At 39.4% G+C, this 20,885-nt stretch overlaps 1 protein-coding gene across 2 annotated transcripts; it reads right to left on the bottom strand.

The window, feature by feature from the left end:
• Positions 1–2,475: 2,475 nt before the first annotated feature.
• On the bottom strand, positions 2,476–15,042 carry RSPH4A (radial spoke head component 4A). Of its 2 annotated transcripts, XM_002924095.4 has the most exons (6): positions 14,236–15,042; positions 12,223–12,457; positions 7,031–7,771; positions 5,762–5,912; positions 4,763–4,880; positions 2,476–2,713 (listed from the first exon to the last, which is right to left on the bottom strand). In XM_002924095.4, the coding sequence occupies exons 1-6, from the start codon at positions 14,883–14,885 to the stop codon at positions 2,476–2,478; spliced, it is 2,133 nt and encodes a 710-aa protein (XP_002924141.1). In that variant the 5' UTR covers positions 14,886–15,042. The 2 variants fall into 2 exon arrangements, with proteins under 2 accessions (XP_002924141.1, XP_011229194.1); XM_011230892.3 differs by lacking the exon at positions 5,762–5,912 and having other exon boundaries at positions 2,691–2,713.
• Positions 15,043–20,885: the final 5,843 nt, after the last annotated feature.

The following is a 20,885-nucleotide window of genomic DNA, read 5'->3' as shown; positions in this document are numbered from 1 at the left end:
CCCCCTGCTTGTGTTCCCTCTCTCGCTGGCTGTCTCTCTCTCTGTCGAATAAATAAATAAAAAATCTTTAAAAAAAAAAAAAAAACTGGTTTTGTATGATAGTCATATGTAATATTTATTGGGTCCTTGTGTTAGGTATTCTTAGTATTTTCCATGTATTACTTAATGTAATCTGCAATTCTGTGAGACAGATTCTGTTAGTCCTGTAAGGAAGCTGAAGCTCTGCAGAGTTTGTAATTTGCCCAAGAAAATGATTGTGATCCAGGGTGCGAACCAAGGCTGCCTCACTTCCAAGCTCTAACATTTGAGTATTTGGCTTTCTTTTGTTATAAAACACATATAATGAAATTCCCTCCTCATCACTTAGAAATTACATTAATATTTAACAGGTATAGCTCTAAAAAGAGGGATTTGCTTTTGTTAAATATTTATACTCTTACCCATACAACTGTGAATTAGAACCTTGTGTTTAACATGTCCTGTAGGAAAGAAGCTTTCAGATTTATGTTGGATGTGTCAAGTAAGGTTGCAAGCAGGAATCCTACTTTGGCCAATTTGAGCAGAAGGGAATTCATTTGAAGATTATCAGAAGCTCAGAGAATACACAGGTGACTAGGAAACTGCTGGAACAAAGGCAATTCTAGAGGCTAGAATGTGGTCTGATTTATAGTGGAACTATCAGGGTAGGAGCCCAAGTCAGATGTCTCTGCTCAAAATTCAGATTCTAGAAAGGGCACATCTGACAGAGACAGTTTCTCAAAAGGAAATCAGGGTAGATAAGGAAATGGATATTATACAACAGCAAAAAGCAACATGATGAAAAAAGGAAGAACATACTTAAATAAGGTTTTATAAATATTAGCTACTCCATCAAATAGTAGAAGCTGCACTCCAAGAATGAATAATATTGCCAACTGGAAAATTCTGGAAATCATCTTTCCTAATACTCTGTCCCTCAGACAGGTAACCAGGTTTCTACTTTATCCTGTTTCATGCCACCGTTACTTTCATCTAGATAATGTAATAATCTCCTAACTGGTCTCCCTGTCTTGATCTTGTGTTGATCTCTGTCAGTCAGTCTTCCACACGTAAGCCAAATGTTTTGAAATACAGATGGGATTTTGTGATTCCTGGTTGAGTCTTCATCACTCCATTGGATAAAGTCCAGACATTCCACACAACCTGGGCCCTGCTTACCTCTCCAGGCTCATCCCTCACCACTCTCAAAGTTCTACTCCTTCAGCCTAAAGTCCTGTGCCAAAAAAAACAGTTGATGCGGCCTAGGACCCTTCTCCCCATAGTTCTCCACCTCTTGGAAGTGCTTTCTGCAAGGCTCAAGTCTAGATTAAATGCACCTTCTAAGTGTTTGATAGCAGTGTTTTTCAAAGTGTAGATAGATCAGTGATCTGAGAACTGCCAGTCCATGACAAGATAATTACAGAAATTAGAATTGCTTTGATATTTTATCTGACAAAAATAATAGCACTGGATTAGAATTTTTATTTTTAAAATTTTATTTTAAAATTTTAAATTGGTACTTCATAGACTTTGAGAAACACTGTTCTATGGTACCCTGTGACATTGACATCACAATATCTGCTAAGTTGCAATCTGTTCTAATTTTCTACTCTTTTCATATTCCCCTTCTTGAATGGGAGTTCTAAGATTTCAGGAGCAATGTCTACTTTTTAACATTAGTCTCAGAATGTCTAGCACATAGAGGACTTAAAAATACTTTTTTAGTGAACGGAAATAATAACTAGTTTTAGAGAAACAGTAGTAGAAAAATAGTAGTCTGAAGTCTTTGGATAGCCCAACTAGCTCTCTATGTGCAGATCATTTTTCCCCAATCAGATCAAACCAATTTCTGTAGGATAAAAGAGTCAGACTGAGAACATTTTTTAAGAAGTAACAAGTAAAAGTGTTAAAATTTTGAGTGCTCCCAGTCTTTGAGCAGGTGATAGAATTATAAATCCTCTCCACAGCAAAACAAAACCCAAAATCCCCCCATACACACATACATACACAATATTTGCATACAGTATCACAGACTGGTTAAAAATACATGCTCTGATTCAGGGATTATCAATAATTTTGGTCCCAGTACCCACTGAAAATATTAAAGTCCCCAAGAAGATTTTGTGGATTACATCTTTCCATGTTTGCATGTTAGAAATTAAACCTAAGACTTTTTTTTTTTTTTTTAAAGAATACACATTCTATTAGCTGTAGCCATCAGAACAGTGATGTATAAGAACATGTCGTTTAGCCTCTGGAAAATCCATCGAGTGTCTTTCTAGAAGTACATATTAGTAGTTGCACACATGAAATACAAACGACATTTTTAAGGAATGACATTCGCACACGAATAGTTGCCAATTTTACGTAATTCTATACTCGTATTATATAGGTAAAATCAGGTCCACACATGGTATATGTGTACCAGTCTCACACAAGACTGGGCTGACCCTATTCTCAGTCGTCATCGTCTTCCTCATCTTCATCTTCCTCAGTGTCTTCCATCTCTTCAACTGGAAGAGCAGCTGCTTCCCGTGAGGCTTCGAAAGCCTGCTCTTCTTCCACACTAGGGTCGTCCATTTCTGTAATTTCGGCTCCGCTGGGGTACTCTTGGTAAACTGGGGGTAGAGCTGGGGGTGTATAGTTGTCTGGACTGTATTTATGACCCCAGCCTATGTAGACATTTTCAAACTTTCTATAGAGTTTGAAAAGAGAGAAGATGATCATTATCTCATTTTTCAGTAAGAAAAGTTGATCCTTCTCTGTACAAGCTGATGACTCAGTGTCGTGGTCCCATAATTTCAAAACACTACCCTTGGAGTGCCAGGGATGAAACAGCCCTCAGCGATTCTTCTGCCACAGGACACTGCTGTGGTCCACACTGCTTAAGCTGGTTAAGAGGCCGGCCAGGCTCTGTCAAAATGGACCCTACACCTAGACCACCATCTTTAATCATTTAGTTGCTATTTTCAGAAAAAACAAAACAACTAAGTTAGAAAGTTACGAATCCTCTTTAGAGTTAGGAAAAATTAAAAACTTACCAACCTCGCGAATCATCGCTATGGCAGAGGATGCTTGTGATTGGTTACAACCTGTGTGAGGTTTCTCAGGCCCCCATATGCTGTTGTCAGGCTTTACCTGGCAGGCCCCACGGGGAAACTGCTATTTCCTTGCCATACTTGAAGCCCAGCCAGTGCACTGCAGTCTCTAAGGAAAGTTCTAGTCAAGGACTCTGACCCATCTGGCCTACCATGCTCTTTGCATAGTTGAGTTCCTAGCACAGCTGTCTTCATTCTAGATCTTATGGGAGGCCTTCAGCAGAGGTCTTCAGGTGCAGAAGGGCGGGGGGAGGGTGCCTTAAAGACACTTCTCCCTACTCTGACTCAGTACTCAGTATTTTTTCACTTCTAGCCCTTCCCCCTTCCCCTCCGCCAGCTTCCTGGGCCCCAGAGGCCATACAACCGCAGAAGCCTGGTATTTGGAGACTGCTCAGTGAGATGCCCCCTACATCTGACTCACTTCCATTGTGTGCCATTCCATGAAGGAAAACAGGACAGGAGCAGTCAGAGTTTTCTCTTGCTTGTATTGTCACAGTAAATGATCAAAAACTTAACTCATTTTTGGCTGTCGCTTTCATGGCATCTCTCATATTTGGCAGCTCATCTCTCTCTCTCCAGCTTAGCTGAGCTTCCGACACTGGGTTCTTAGATGAGAAAAGGAAGCATAAGACAAATGGAAGTGTATGTTCTGGGTGAGGAATAAAAGGACATTGAGTATCCTCTTGATCCTAATTCCCTTGCAAGTGATAGCTTAAATAATACATATTTTACATTATTTTTTTAACAAAATACCCAACCAAAATTATGTGAGATTCAAACTAAACATTGTATAGTGCTACCTCCATTAATCCTAGAAAATTAGTAAGTCTATTACTCAAACACTCAGAATAAAAACCGTATTAGGACAGAAGTCTGAATTACTCTAGTGTTCTAAATTTGATGCTTACCACGTAATATAGATGTGGTCGGACTGAATCTTATAGCACACACACTTGACAAGCCAAGATGAGTTAAAACAATAGTAACCCCCTTCCTCCTTCCAGAGCACTCCTGGCACCAGACTTGGCTCCAGAAACAGACACCACTGAGAAAATCACTCCACTGAGAAAATAGCTTAACAGATTTTGGGGGTGTAGGTTCCCTGGGAGTGGTCAACTCGGCAACAGGACAAAGCTCGTCCTAGGCAGTTACATTTTACACACTATACAATCTGGGGACTTCATCATCTGCCTCCGGCCTCTTGCTCTCTCTTTATCTCAGCCCCATTTCCTAAGCTGTGAAATAGGGGACCTCTCTCCCCAGAGTTGTGATAAGAACTTATGGGGAAGATGTAAGTATGAGTGCTGAACATAACATCTGGCTCATGGCCTGCACCTTCCTTTGTATCCCTCCTCCCGACCCCTTACTCTGGGTAGACTGCCCCATACTCTTTTTTCTCTCCCATCCTGGTCTGGGATCTCACCCCGGGTTATTGTGAGTAGCTATCCTGAACAACTACCCAGGGCAACCTTGTCTGTTAACTCTGGGGTTACTCTGACTGCTTCACCCAGGTTTGTGCTTCACCTGGGGAAGCAGGTGAGGGAGGGGAAAAAGAAGAAAAAACAAAACTGGAACGTAACAACATTCCAGCGATAGCTATAATTTCCGGCACTTAAACAATCTGGATAATGGCTTTGTATACTTACTTGCCATTGGAAAAGGCATATGCTCCAGGCCAAAGGTTGGATCTAAGGACTGCAATAGCATATTGAGGAATGAGGTTTGAGGATAGCCGTGCTGTCCAAGGTGGTATATTCTGGATTTCTGTAAACCAAAGAGAAATTCAAAAACTTCACTCCTAAATAGACAAGGATCTACTATGTAACACAGATAATCTTTTTACAAATCTTAAAACACATATACTTGACATTTAAAGAAAAATTAAACATCAGCAGCTTGACGTAAAGTCAGAAGGATAATTTATGAATGTTGTGGAACAACAAAATTTGATTATTTTTATGCATGTATGTGTGCGTGTATGTGTCCATCTGTGCAACAGAAAAATTTATCAAGGGGGCGGAGAACTATGTGGTAGAGAGATTATTTAATGACCAAAAAAAAAAAAGATCAAATTATTATTATGAAAGAGAACAAGAGTTACAAGCAAAACTGCTCCAAAACTGAGTAGGAAGAAACAAGAGCAGGAGGACAAGGGTAGATTTAAAAAACCCACAATACCTCATATGATATTTTCCTGTAACTATGCTGTGTGTTTACGGCCATAGGTTATGGTCTGCAGGATGCAAGACAAGAATGATACACAAGACAACTGTCAGCATTTCAATGACAGCTGCAGCCAATTTACATTTCTTCCCTGCATCACTCCTTCACCCTCTGTTCGAGAAAGTTGGTGGTGAGGCCAGCTATATTTTCTATTCCCCACTATCCCAAAACACGTGAATGGGAAAGGGGATGAAATTTTGGCTCCTGTTCACTTTTTATAGGTTTCCAACGCTCATTTATTAACCATATAATATACGCAGTATATTATATATACCTGCATAAAACCACTGTAGTGTGTGTGTATATATATATGTGTGTGTATATGTATATATATGTATACTATATATACTGTATTATATACACATAATATCCACATTTGTATACAATACACATGGTGTATTATGTAGTTTGTGTAAAATTACCTAAATCTTCAGAGATTGGTGTCAAAAGAGGAGGCCCCACTTCCTGCTCCATATAGTCAGGCTCTTCTCCTTTTTCTTCTTCTTTTTCTTCACCTTCCTCTTCTTCCTCCTCCTCACTTTTTTGTATGGGGTTGAACCAATTACAGCGACCCTGGGAATGAGTATTGCAAGTAATCTAATGAGGACCTTAAAATATTGGACTATTTATTTGGATTAAAGCAATTATCTCCAGGGAGACCTACTGTATGGGAATTTAATCAATTGCTTATTCATCCAACATCCCAAGTGCTAGGCTTTTGATCTAGCTTATTTCAAGCAAAAAATGGTACAATTTATTTCATAAATTTGCCGACTTCTTAAAGTTACAGAACGTCTATATTTTGAAATCAGCAAAACCTTAGTGAAAAAAATAATGTACTTTACTAATTTGTAATGAATAATTTATGTGAAAGTGGTAAGGTATTATTAGTAGCAGCAATAACAAATTTTTAAATGTGATATTGAGTTAGGTAAGAAGGTTGGGGGTTATTTCTCATTTAAGCAACTTTTATCCAGGGACATATGAGAGTCCCTCTTCTGTAGATCAAAGTGTAATGGTTTTCTCCCTGCAGATGAAGCAGCGTAGCGGGGTGGTAAAGAGGATGGACGCCAGGTCCATTCTGCCCACTCATATGTGACTGTTGCTTATTAGCTATATTCCCTTTTTCACATCTTCTAAACTCTCTGCCTCGATTTCCTCACCTGTAAAGTCAGGATAATATTAGACTTCCGTACAGTTGTGAGGATTACATGAGATAATACATGTAAAGTGCTATTAAAAGCACCTAGCAGGGGAGGTGCCAAATAACTGCTCTACAGCACTACTTGTCTCCATTTTTCTTATACTATTTTATTTTTCTTGGTATAAAAGCTCCATGTATTATAGAAATAGAATAAAAGAACTGTTCCCAATACAGGAATGCACCTATCTATATTTAATGTATAAAATATAATTTCACAACACACATTAATCTAAACCCTCACATAACGTGTCAAATTTTCCATAGAAATATTTATTTTATTTCTGTTTGGAAATAAAAAATTTGTTCGAAGATCCCGGATCTACACTCCTTGGCAATTTCGTAGTACTCTGTGTTTTTACTTGGTTTTCCAATGGTTTCTTTGTCCAGGATCTGAAGAACTTTGTTTTGTATATATCTGTGCATTGTAGAGAGAATTTAATACAAATTTGCTGATCGGCTGATGGATTGAGAATTGCCAAACCCCTACCTGAGAGAGAATGTGTTGCACGTGATGAACCCAATTGGATAGGGATTCCACGAGGTCAATCACTGGGATGCCTTCAAAATCGGGGTTTTCTTCAAAGCTATCTCGCCTGCCTTCTACCTCTTCCTCCTCCTCTCCTTCCTCTTCACCAAACTGATAGAATCCCAGAGGGCTGACGTGGGTCCCTGCTGAAATTCTGGCAATTTGTGCTCGTAAGTAATTGCTCTCATTTCCTGGGAAAGGTGGGTAGCTTACAATGGGAGTCTCTAAACGCCCAGTGAAAAATTTCTTAATTTTTCTTGCAGTAACAATTTGCGCAGGTGTAACTGATGGTAACTTCACCCATGGTCCTCCCGGTTCGTTGCAAACAAAATACACATATTTGTTGGCCCCCGTTCTACTTTCTTCTTTTGGTATAGCCTGTGGGGTCTTGTAAAATGTCCTTGGTAATTCATCTTCGTCATTCTCCTCAGCTTCGCTGTCTCCATCGTCCCTCTCTTGGGTTACATCTTCATCCTCTAGGTCCTCTTCATCTTCTCCCTCACGGAATTCTACTTCAGCCACAAAATAATTCATTTCCAGACCTAAGATCTTGCCCCAGAAGCGGCATCTCTGGATTGGATGGGTGTCAGTAAGCTGCTTGAGCGCAAGAAATATGCGATAAGTTTCGTCTGTGCCCAAACCAACTCCAGCTTGTTCAAAATAAAAAGCCGACTCCATTACATTTGGGAGAGAGTTGTCTGCCTGGAGATACAAACACTGTGGTTAGTATTAGAAAACTGCTGGCTTCCCTTTTCCTTTTTCAACATCTTGGTATTAGCTCTACTTTCTCACTCCACCATGTCTTCAACATTTGTTTCAAGGCTTAGATCAAACTCTGATAATTCCTGTATTCCAATTTTTCTCTCATTACTTATAAATGTAACTTCTACCATTGTGTCTTATACTTACCAATATAATAGTTGCTTTGTTGTGTGTGTGTATCTTAAGGATAATTTAATAGCTACTATGAATAGTAAAAATTCAACATTGTCTTTTTATAAAAAATATTTAAGTGATGCCTTTACTATCCTGAAATAATAAAATATAATCTATCTCATACATATATTTAGAAAAAAGTTTATATATGTTTGTATATATTACCATATTTTTTTCTTAGTAATACATATATAATATGTACATATGATAATATATAGGGTAAATAAAAATCAATATGGCCCTCTATATAGGGTAATATATAGGATAAATAAAAGGAAGATATAATAAAATAAGTGCTCAGACATAACGTCCCTTGAAAACATAATTTAGTCAGGTGTTTGTCCCTACTTCTAATAAATACTTTTGGATTTAACATAAGGAAGAAAATTGAAAAATGATTTTATAAAAGAAATAGAAGTGAAAAAGCGAAGTCTCAAGTAGATTCTAAGAAAACATCTGTGAGAAAGTAGAGAATAACCTTAAGTAAGATAGGGATCACTTGTAAATTTTAGATAAATTTAGACAAATTTTAGACCTTGAAGATAGAGAAATTGAGAGCACTTTGCTCCTCTTACAATTGTTCTGCTCTTGTTTATATTATAATTTTGGTGTCAAAATAAGTATGATGACTTTTACAATCCTCATCTCTTTCATGTTTGGCATTTGTTGCACCCCTCACTTTTTTTTTCTTTTCTTTTTTTTTTTCACTTGAGAGTAGTTGACAGACAATGCTACATTTGTTTCAGGTGTACCCATAGTGATTGGACAAGTTTATACATATGCTGTGCTCACCACAAGCGTAGCTCCATCTGTCACCATACGATACTATTACCATATCATTGACGGTATTCCCTACGCTGTGTCTTTTATTTCTGTGACATTCATTTCAAAACTGGAAGCCTGTATCTCCCAGTCCCCTTCACCCATTTTGCCCATCCCCCTCCACCCCCCCGACCAGCACTTTATTCTCTCTATTTATGGGACCGATTCTGCTTTTTGTTTTTTTATAAATTTGTGTGTGGGTGTCTGGTTTTTTTTTTTAGATGCCACACAAGAGTAAAATCATATAGTATTTGTCCTTCTCAGTCTGACTTATTTCCCTTAGCATCATACATTCTAGGTTTATCCATGCTGTCACAAGCAGCACAGTCTCATCCATTTTATGGCTGCGAAATATTCCATTGTCCTTATCCATTTGTCTTTTAATGGGCATTTAGCTTGCTTCCATATCTTGACTATTGTAAGTAATGCTGCAATAAACATAGGGGTGCATATATCTTTTCAAACTAGTGTTTTTGTTTTCTTTTGGTAAATACCCAGTAGTGGAATTATTGGATCACATGGTATTTCTATTTGTAATTTTTTGAGGAACCTCCCTACTGTTTTCCACAGTGGCTCTCACTCTTCATCCTACTTTGCCCTCCATAACTATTTCTTCTTAGTCTCTAATGGGCTCCTTTTCCTTAATAGAGCCCTAAATATTCGTGTCCTCAAATTTCAGTCATCATTCAGTACTTTATGCTTGGAAGATCGCTTCCACACACAAGTGTTATGTGGTTGTTTAAAATCCAGCTCTCTTACTCTGACTTTTCTCCCATATTCTACACCTAGGTTTCTAGTCACCTCTGAGAAATTTCAGCTTATTAAGAGCTACATATACCTCAAATTAAGATTGCATTCATATTTCTCTCAAAACCTTTTTACCTATATACCCTATCTTTGCCAATAACATCACCATTCTCTCAGTTTCCCAAATTCATTCCATCATCCTGTTTCTTCTGAATCTCTAGACTTTCATTAACTAGTTAGAGTCCTATTGATGCTACCACCTAAAGAGCTGTTCTCATTATCCCTTCTTCTTTAGCTCATTTCTACCCTACTAGTCTCCATCCTGACTCCTTGTCCTGTCACAGAAGGCTTCAAATGCTCTCCTTATCCCTGTTCTAATCTTTCTTCTCTCATTCTCCTCCACACTATCACCAGAGTTACCTGTCTAAACCAAAAGTCGGACCATTGCAATTTTTTATGAAAAGCTTCTATTGACCTCCTATCATATAGAAGCAAGAAATTTCTTCTGAATGCACAAGAGCAGGTTAGCTTTAAGCACCTTGTTTGCTTTGTTTCTGTCACCCCTCAAACCCATGTTCACTTTTCCAAACATTGCATAATGTCTCCTGACTTTTTTGTGTTCTTTTTGCTCAGAATTTATTCCTTATAGTCTATCTTGTGAACTTCTACCTGTCCTTCATGACCCAAATGAAACATCACCTCCAGTACAAAGTTTTGCCCAATTCCCAATAGTGGAATTAGTTGTTTCATAGCTTGTCAAAACAATATGACAATTGCTACTATTCATTTAATTCCCAGTATGTGCCAAACCCTTCATATATAGTACCCTACCCCTTGAGTTGTTGCCATGTGATTATCCCTGAGGCTTGAAAGGGTTAAATCACTTACCCACAGTCACACAGCAAGTAAGTGATTGAGCTAGGATTCTAATTCAGGTGTAACTCCCAAGCTCCTGTTTTTCCCACCAAAGGAGGCTACCTCTTTTATTGTGCTAATCAAATAGTTTTATAGTCTTTTTTGCTCTTTCACTAGACTGAGAGCAACTTAAAGTCAAAAAAGTCTTTTTTATGTGTATTTCATTTCACGCGTATATCTTTTTCATGTGTAGCTGGCATGTGGTAGGTAGTCACAGTGTGAATCAATGGGTGTATGAACAAATGAAAGCTGAAAACTAGGAACAGGGATTCTCATGTGGTCAAATACAGGACTAGAGACATGAACACTCTAAGTCTTAAGTCTGAGACAGAGTTGGTCACAAAGCTTATATTTCACTGCTTCCAAGACCGATGTGTCTTCCTGTTGCTGCATCTTTCTCCTGTCTGAGGTAGAGCTTTTAATCTTCATTTGATGGCTCAGCTCTTCCTGGCTCTAAATCCTACTCCTCATTAGGAAGAACTTATGAAATCTGGTTAAGGGGCTGAAGTTCCAGGACCAAAACACCTCATTTGTGTTCTCGCCCCTAGTTTTGGGATGCAGATTCCTATCATGTCATACTGTGCCTACAGAGGGCCCAAAGCCCCATTCTTATACTGGAGTCGACTTCTCTTTGATAAACTCCTCCCTGAGATGTCTGCCTATCTGCTTGATCCCCCCATACTGACTGTCCCCAGAAACGTCATCACCGTGTGTAGCTATTTAACCACATGTTTTGAGTAAGATATTTTCAGAAAAGGTTCAGCCAATGTCAACTCCTTGACAACCATCACCTGCTCCTTCTGAGTACTCTGCATCTCACTGTGTCCGGTCCGGTCTGCAACAAATGTTGCAGAGCTTTTTGGGTGAACTTGCTCTTCAGATCCCTATCCTCCTATGTTTTTCTTGGCTGAACTCTCCCTCTTTTTCTGAAAATATCTTACACCAAACATCAAATTTGCAAGTATACAGATGGAATTTAAATGGTCTAGTGGTAACACGACATGGAAGCTCAGTACATGTATAGTATAAATCACTCAGTAGTATAAATTACAAGCATGCGGGCATTCAGGAAACAGAATACTTGATGCTATTTTTAAAATATTTGGAGCAAAAATTTCTGTGGTACAACTAATTTTATTCTTTAATGATAACTTTTTATCTCTGACACCAGCTTTCTCTGTAAATATTTTCAACACTTTGTCTATAGTGATTAAAATAAATATTTCATCCCTCTCCTCTTGTATTATGTCCCATTGATGTAATATGCATAATATCAAGGCATAATATAAGGAAGTTGCCTTGGAAAAAATGCAAATAACATTAAAAGTACATCTAATTATTCTAGTAAATTAAAGGGGCAAATAGGCAACTTGTTTTAAAGCCCAACTTTTAACTATCTGACATTAATTCATTTATTCAATAAATATTTAATTAGAAACAGCTTTAGACCCACATCTACACCAGGTACTTTAGAGAATATAAAAGATGAAGGAATCATTTTCTCTGATATCAAGGAGCTCAACCCCACAAACATAACAACCAAGTCTCCGAAGTATTAATACATAATGTAAAAAAATAAGAAACTCTAAACAAGGAAATGAATGGTGTGAAATGAGGTTGCAAATACTATTTAGGCAACAACAAAAGACAGTCGATGAGAATTTCAAGCCACACCCACTCATCTCAAATAAAACCCTAAGATCGAACTATTCAAATTTATAGTGGTGACTTACTATTTCATCTTCTAGTTCTTGGTCGGCTCCTTCCAAATTTCCCTGGAGAAAAAGAGCCTTTTGCTTCTCTGCTATTTCATATATTGGAAGCATCTCATTCTCATTTTGGAGTGTATCTAATTTTTTCCTAAAATGTGCCATCTTCACATCTTGGCTGATACTTTCAATGATGTCCACAGCATTTTCAGGACGCTCATCTAAGACCTTGGTCAGCATATCAGAAAGATGATCATATCTACCCGAAAAGAGAAAATTCCAGATAATATCCATGTCAAACTGCCTTTGAAGAAACATTACATACATGCAAACTCAATTAGTTGGTTTCTAGGAAACTTCAACAACTCGAAGCCTTCAGAAATTTTAAGTGGATAAACACTGACGGTAACTGCATCACTGCACAAAGAACCTACCCTAGAATTTTCCTTAGGAAATGCCTCCAATGTGATATGAACATTTAACTTATTTTAAGTTAAGTTATTATATTACAGCAACTGGAGTTCTTGATTTGCTCCGATAGAGGCCATACATACCATTAAATTGAGGACTCTAAATCCAAATTTTCATTTTATTTTTCAGGTTTTTTTTTTTAAAAGATTTTATTTATTTACTTGACAGAGAGAGAGAGACAGCCAGCGAGAGCGGGAACACAAGCAGGGGGAGTGGGAGAGGAAGAAGCAGGCTCCTAGCAGAGGAGCCTGATGTGGGGCTCGATCCCAGGAGATCCCAGGACTCCGGGATCACACCCTGAGCCGAAGGCAGATGCTTGACGACTGGGCCACCCAGGCGCCCCCTGAGCAGTTTTTAAATGCATGCTCTAAAGCATTTAGAAGATAATAATGAGTATTATAGAAGAGATTAATTTATGACCTCAGAGATTTAGCATTTGGAAATAAAATAAAATTTACATATTTAAGTAATGTCAGTTACAAAATAATTCAGTAAAGGAAATTTTTCCACTTTGATGTTTTGTGTTCGGTTTTAAAATGTGAGTGAACTCTCAAGTATTTATAATGAGTTTTTCTGGAATTTTAACACAGTTTGTAAATCCATGCTTGTTATTTAACCCAGAGAATTACGACAATAAGTTTATATGACAAATTCAAGAAGAACCCACAACTGAGTATAAATCACATCTTTGAAGTTTAGTAAATTGTAGTTTAAAACAGCACTTTAGAAATTACCTTTTTTTTTTAAAAGATTTTATTTATTTATTCGACAGAGATAGAGACAGCCAGCGAGAGAGGGTACACAAGCAGGGGGAGTGGGAGAGGAAGAAGCAGGCTCATAGCAGAGGAGCCTGATGTGGGGCTCGAACCCATAACGCCGGGATCTCGCCCTGAGCCGAAGGCAGACGCTTAACTGCTGTGCCACCCAGGTGCCCCAGAAATTACCTTTTAAATTGTCAATCTCAGGTTTTCTGGAAGATTTCTCACATTAAATATTAATTTAAAAAATTCTTCAGACCTTAAAATTACTGTGACCAATTCTCTTAGTTTGCCCCAGACTGAAGGGTTTTTCAGGAGGCAGAACATCCAGTGCCCAAATCAGGAGAGTTCCGGGTGGCTGAGATAGTGGGTCACCAGCCTCCCCCCCACCCCCCGCACTGGCCTGAGGGTGGAGCGACTCTAAATCAAGCCAGACAAGCACCAGGAGGCTCAGACATGGTGCCACGCACTCCCTATCACTGGTAGGCAATTGCTTTTTATAAGCATCTTGGAGAAATGCTTGGACTTCACTATCTTCATGATTTCTTTTAAACCCAAGATTCCATAATTCCTAAGATTTATTTCTGTGAGCCAAGGGTCTTTAAAGAAGTTAAAAGAGTCCCCACCAAAGACCTATTTTGAGTTCTGTGATGCAAAGAGTTATTAAGCCACTAACTCTCTCCTACTAATGCAGCCTTTTCAAACATATTTCCACTTACCCACAGAAACACACTCTCACACAAAGATACTCACACCCCCTTTTCTTTGCCAAATTTCCCCCCCCTTCCTTTTTCCCTTGAAGACTTACAGATTTAAGCCAGACTTGCTACTGGTCTTCTGTAGGTAAGCCTTAGCACTCTGAATGGCAATCTCAAGCAGGCTGGGGGCCGCTTCGGAGACCCCAGGCCCAGCGTGACCCACATCGCAGTTACTGTTTGAGTCTTCCTCTTGAAAGATGTTAAATCTCAGCTCTCTTTGTTTAGAGTTGTTATCGCTCACATCTTCTGGTCCATAGAGGTGATGTTTGGTTTGCTGAGACTGCTGAAAGGCGTTTCCCTCTGATTGGCATGTTGGAGGACCAGTCGATTCTCCTTTATCAGATGATAAAGGTGAGCGAGGTGTCCCAGCTTTGGGACTCACATTAGTGGTTTTTTCTGAGTGCTCCTGTCTGGCCAGAGCCAGGGTAGGAGTGAAAGAGGCCTCCTGATGAGGGGAAAGTGGAGATGATGTCTCTGGTCCCGTGAGGTCAGCCAGAGGGGTGCTGGCTCTAGACTGTGGGCTCTGAGCAGGGCTGCTTCTAGGTTGGGGTCCAGTTTCCGGCCACTGCTCCGGCTCCAGGGGCTCAGATAACCCAGACTCGGGATCTTGGGAAGAAGCTGCTATTTCTTCCCATGGCCGCCCTGCTTCCCCCGGTTCTTGGTTTTCTTGTTCTTGCTTCGGGGATGTCAGGTCTTCCATGGAAGGAGTCAAGAAAAAAACAAAGTTCTGGATGAAGGGGGAGTGCAGAAATACGAAGAGGCAACGTAGGCAGTCGCTTTGCTGAGGTCGGCTAAGCGATTTCTCGGTCCTAGCGGCTCTGCCAGTTGCAGCGTCCTATCTCCATAGCAACCCCAGGCCAGGGTTCCTCAAAGAGAGACTGCGCACACCTGTTGCCAGGATTCCAGGGAGGAGACAAAAAGAAAAAAAAAAAAAAGAAAGAAAGAAAGAAAGAAAGAAAAGAAAATCCTAGATTTGTGATTTGGTGAAGCCTCTGCTCTTCTTCCCACCGCAGCCAATCTGACCAGCAGTTGACCAGTTTTGGTTGGAAACCTGAGAACTGGTCCGGCGTTGGGGCAACAAAAACAGAGGAGGAGGAGCCGCGAGAGTCGCGATCCAGCGCGGAAGAACCATCAGGGTCTGATAGTTTGATTCAAGGTGCGCAGAAAGGGATGAGTCCTGCATTCGTGGAGAGATAATGCATTCACAGAGTGAGTGGGAGAGTGAGTGAGTGAGTGTGGAGTGACAGAGAGAGACACAGACAGACAGACAGACCTTGGGAATCCCGAGGGGTAGGTGCGCAAGAGATGGTAGTGTGCGGACCAGGAGAGTCCAAGACTCACGCTTAGAATGCAGAGATGTCTCATCTGCGCGCCATCCAAACTCGATAGACTTTTGGAGGATCAACAAAAAAGACCTGATTTTTATTCTTCCCCCCTCTTATGGAATCTGCCGGATAAGTAGGCAGCATGTTGCCTTGAAGGCGAAGGCAGTGTAGAAGGTTGTCCTATAAAAGTAATACAGCTCATGGGTTACCTGTTTTCTAATGATTGAAATTCAAATTAGCCCTAAAACCATATTATCATCCTTTTGCGATAATATAAATGTGAATTCATAATTTTGCAATATTTAAGGCCATGACTATGACTTAATTCAGATTATTCGGTCTCCAATGTGAAGAAGGTATAAAGGATGGGGCCATATCTGGTCTGGACTATAAACTGTATATTCATTAGTCTTCAATGTTCATTTGTCCTGTATCTCTCTTTTTTAATAAGTGAATACTTGGTTTTTGACACTTTACATTGATATAACTTCCAATTAGCAAGATGTTGGTCATTAATTTTAACTTCATGGAAGAACATGATACTTAGCTCTCACCCCCTCCAATTTGGTGGGAGAATTTCAGAACTCTTCCATAGAACTGAGGACCTTTCCCCTTCACAAAATACAAGTGTATGTGCACCCAAAATGTTGCATATAATTTCTGCTGGTTCAGGTACTCCTTGAAGTCAAACTCCCCAGATTAGAACCCTTGGAATAGACTAAAAAATGAAAGAAAAACTAGAATGATAAACTAGGGGAGAAGGACAACTGAAAGGAACAACCTAAGAAAATATCCATTATTTTTCCTGCTTTATTTCCAGCCCCAATATCTATCTAGACTCTGACTCTAGTAATCCTAAAGTTGGTTCTCACTGTTCTTAGAATAACTATCAAAGCTCTTTGCCTACTTACCTTTCCATTTTCATCTGGAGCCTGTCTTTCTTTCTTTCTTTCTTTCTTTCTTTCTTTCTTTCTTTCTTTCTTTTTTTCTTTCTTTCTTTCTCTTTCTTTCTTAAGATTTTATTTATTTATTTGAGAGAGAGAATGAGAGAGAGAGAGCATGAGACAGGGGAGGGTCAGAGGGAGAAGCAGACTTCTTGCTGAGCAGGGACTCAATCCAACCCTGGGACTCCAGGATCATGAGCTAAGCTGAAGGCAGTCGCTTAACCAACTGAGCCACCCAGGTGCCCCTCCACTCTCCCTTCTGTACGGGCAACCTAGTCACCCTGATTTTTCTTTCATTCACTCAAATGTTCCATATTCCTTCTGACCTCAGAGCAATTGCACATGGCTATTTCTTGCCTGAAAAGTTTTCCCCTGTTCTGCCACTTAGTTCTTTTCCTGTTCTGCCACTTAGTTTTTTTCCTTAGGAAAACTTTCCTTGATCCCACGGACAATTTTCGTTTCTCTTATTATGTGCTATCACAGTACCCTGTACTTCTCATTCTTAGCATCAGTCTGCCATGGTAATGAACTACTAGTGAGTTTTACCTCCAGAGGTTTCCCTGGTTTTGTGAAGACCAGAGAAAAAGCTTCTGCTTTGGGCAGGGGGATAGGGGAAAGTAACCATTCTGAAAAATGCCCAGAGCTCTCTGTTCTGCTTAACAAGGATTGCCCTCCAGGAAAGCTATTTTACCAGAGCCTAAATAATTTTTACAAGGGTTTCATTGGGCTTTTTGCTGAAGCCTAACTGACCTGAGGGGAGATATCCAAATCTAGCCCACTCTAGCCTTGCTATATCACCTGAGGTTGGAGAGGGGGAAGGAAGCTGAGAAGCATTTGTGAAGGCTACGCCCCAGGAACATGGATGGATTTGCAAAGGACTGAGACCTAATTATAAGCTTATAAGCTTATGGAATGCTTCCCCTTTCTCCTTATCTGAGGACCACGTCAGTGGAGCTTCTGTGTAATAACAGGGGGTTACACTGGAAGAACTGCAAACCTGAGATCCATTTAATAAGGAGTCTCTGGAGAAACCCAAGGCAACAGAGGACATAAAAACAGACACCAGAGGAATTTTTAGCCTCTGAAACCACAGCTGCAGCAAACAGTAAACACAGCCTAACTCTCAGCTAAATAAATATAATACCTCACACTAAAGGTCTGTGTGTCCCCGTTCCTTTTACCTGATACATCCTTCCAGCTTTCCACAGAAAATTACAATGCATGCTGAATGACAATAAACAGTCTAAAGAGAAAAACTAGCATTGGAAACAGATTCAGATATGGCAGAGATTTTGGAATTATCAGACCTGAATTTAAAATAACTATGATAAATAGGCCAAAGGCTTTCATGGAAAAAGTGGACAACGTCGAAGAACAGGTGAGTACTCTAAGCAGCGAGATGGAAACTGTTAAAATCAAAAGGAAATACTAGAAACCAAAATCACTGTGAAAAAAATGAAGAATGTATCTGATGGGCTCATCAGTTTAATGGACATGGCTGAGGAAAGAATCGGTGAGTTTGAAGATACGTTCATAGAACTTTTCAAACTGAAAGGCAAAGAGAAAAAAGGAATTAAAAAATAAAAATAAAAGGAACTGAATATCCAAGACCTGTGAGATAATTACAATAGGTGTAAAATACACTTGAGGGAAATAGCAGAAGGTAAAAAGGAAAGGAACAGAGAAAATATTTGTAATAATAATGGCTGAGAATTTTCGAAAATTAATGACAGATGCCAAACCACAGATCCAGGAAATTAAGAGAGAACATGCAGGATAAATACTGAAAAATCTGTATCTAGGCATAAAGTATTCAAACTTCAGAAAAGCAAGACAAAGAGAAAATCTTGAAAGAAGCCAGAGGGGGAAAAAAAAACACTTTACCTATCTCTACAGAAACAAGGATAAAAATTACATTAGACTTCTCTTTAGAAACCATTCAAGCAAGAAAGTGAGGTGAAATATGCAAAGTGTTGAAAGAAGAAAAACCCCACCAATCTGGTATTCTGTATCTAATGAAATTATCCTTCACAAGTGAAGGAGATACACAGACTTTCTGAGATGAAGATTTGCTCCCTGTAGACCTGCCTTGCAAGAAACGTTAAGTTCCTCAGAGAGACGGAAAATGATATAGATCAGAAAGTCAAATGTACACGAGGAAAGGAAAAGTGTCAGAGAAGGAATAAAGGAACTTAAAATCAAATCTTTAATTTTATTACTTTTAACTGATCTAACAGCTAATGGTTTGATCAAAATACTTATACAATAATTATTGGAAAAATACAGTTTATGCGTAAGTGAAATGATGGCAGATGGATTGGGGGTCGGTTACAAAGGAAGGAAGAAGTTCTCTATGGGTGTTAACAAGGTAAGCTACTTTGCATTATGCATTGATTGACCCCTGCTTTTATCTTCAGAGATTCCACAACTATGAGTCTTACCAGCTGCCTGTTCTGCTGTTCTGTCTGTTCTCAAACAATGTGTAAAAACAATTGCCATTTTGGCCAGTGCAAAGGTTTTGGCCCAGTTCAAACAAAAGCACATAAGGTAGTTTCTCTACAATGGCATCCCAACCCCTTTTAAAATGGATTATCATGTCAGTTTTTCACCTTTCCCCTTTTTGATCTAGACCTTTCTCTGAAAGCACTGTAGATCTCAACCATTGAAAAGCATTGCTGATTGACCAACAAGCATCAGTGATCCCTTGTCACCAGGAAGGCTCATTCTCGGTGTGTTGTGTCCACGTAGGAGGGAAGGTGATTTTCTTAGGAGCCTTAGGCCACATTTGAGCAACATTAGTGCCAGAGCAGAGAAAAGCTTTACCGTCAAGTCCTAACGCCAAATATCTTCTGAAGTTTCTGGAGCTTTCTCATGGAATGTCTCATATGCTTTAGAAATCATTTCAAAATTCTGAGTGACCATTACGTGAGTGGTATCCCTATAACATTGAGCTATATAGAGGACACAAAGTTTTACAATGATAAAAATTCCAATAATAATAAACAAAACGCTGAGTCCAAATTGGACGATTGATCAATTCCTGAGGGCAGCCAGCTAAAAAGAAATCAGTGGGCACTGCGTTTAACCACTTGGATTGTGCCTGGATTTTATCTAGTTCTGTTTGTACTTCACCAGAACAGTTTGCCCAAGTACAACCAGAGGTGTTTATCCCAGAGCAAACCCCACGTTGTTCAGCTCAGAGGGAATCCAGAACAATTCCATTAATGAATACAACTTGTGCAAGGGAGTCCAAAGATTTTTCTTGGATAGCTATTGCTTTGGCAACAGATTTAGCAATATCCCTCAGGATTTCAGAGAGATTTCTACTCGTGTATTCATTTATGGCAGTATCGACCCAAGGACAAGTGATCTGCTGATGCTGGCAGCTTTGCTGGGGTTGACATCAGCTGTCATTGATCGCCCTTGACTATGTGGGCCGCCAGTGTCACACTTTAGTCTCTGAAGTAAATTTAAAGGCGATGCCCGGTGCTAAGTTTCTGATTGATTATACAAATGAAATAGGTGTAATCAATAATCCAATTGCACAACAAGTTTACTTTAACAGGGACTTAAACAGTGTGTTCCCCATAAGTCCTTTTGCCAAATACAAGTAAAAATATACTCTGAGGAAGCACACATTATGGAGTCATTATACACTGTAGTTCAATCCATAAGGTGCACCTGTTTTAGTAGGGAAATTAACTGAAGAAAGGAAATAAGGAGTAAGCAGTATTTAAAAAATACCAATAATCTGAGCATGTCAGAAATATTGAGTTATCAAAAGCTAAGGAGTTCACTGATATTGTAAAGCAGATCTAATGTGAAATGGATTAAGAGCTGAGTCAAAATAATGTTCATGAGTACACAGGCCTGGTGCAGAGTCTTGGGTCAGCTGTCCACATTAGATGCCATCTTCATCTTCCTGGTCAGCTTGGTTCAGAGGTCTGCAGCGTTTGTGCAGAGCCGGACGTCAGGTGGAGCCTTCTTCAGCTTATTTAACCCTCCATCTTTCCTAACTGCTGGCAATCACTAACCTTTTTACTGTCTCCATGGTTTTTTCTCTTCCAAAATGTCACACAGTTGGTCACACAGGACGCAGCTGTTTCAGACTGGTTTCTTTCCCTGAGTACTCTGCACTAGGTTTCCCGCGTGTATATTCATGACTTGATAGTTCACTTCTTTTTAGACTAAATAATATTTCCTTTTCTGGGTGTACCACAGTTTCTTTATCCACTTACCTACTGAAAGCTATCTTGTATTCAAGATTTCCAAATTCTGGCAATTATGAATAAAGCTGCTATAAACATTCACATGCAGGTTTTCTGTGGAGAGAAGTTGCCAACACCTTTGGGTAAATACCGAGGAGTATGATTGCTGGATTCTAAGGTAAGAGTATGTTTACCTTTGTAAGAAACCACCAACTGTCTTCCA

Source organism: Ailuropoda melanoleuca, chromosome 10 (assembly GCF_002007445.2).
Source record: "Ailuropoda melanoleuca isolate Jingjing chromosome 10, ASM200744v2, whole genome shotgun sequence".
NCBI classification, from domain to species: domain Eukaryota; kingdom Metazoa; phylum Chordata; class Mammalia; order Carnivora; family Ursidae; genus Ailuropoda; species Ailuropoda melanoleuca.
Note: the sequence above shows the minus strand (reverse complement) of the source record. Positions and strands in the feature narration are given on the sequence as shown.

What these genes read in the sequence shown, in the direction of transcription:
- RSPH4A (XM_002924095.4), bottom strand. Translation starts at nt 14,885, where the DNA reads ATGGAAGACCTGACATCCCCGAAGCAAGAACAAGAAAACCAAGAACCG. An exon ending in TGCAACACATTCTCTCTCAG is followed by an intron (nt 5,913 to 7,030) that starts GTAGGGGTTTGG and finishes ACTCATTCCCAG; the next exon opens with GGTCGCTGTAATTGGTTCAA. An exon ending in TATGCCTTTTCCAATGGCAA is followed by an intron (nt 2,714 to 4,762) that starts GTAAGTATACAA and finishes CAAACTCTATAG; the next exon opens with AAAGTTTGAAAATGTCTACA.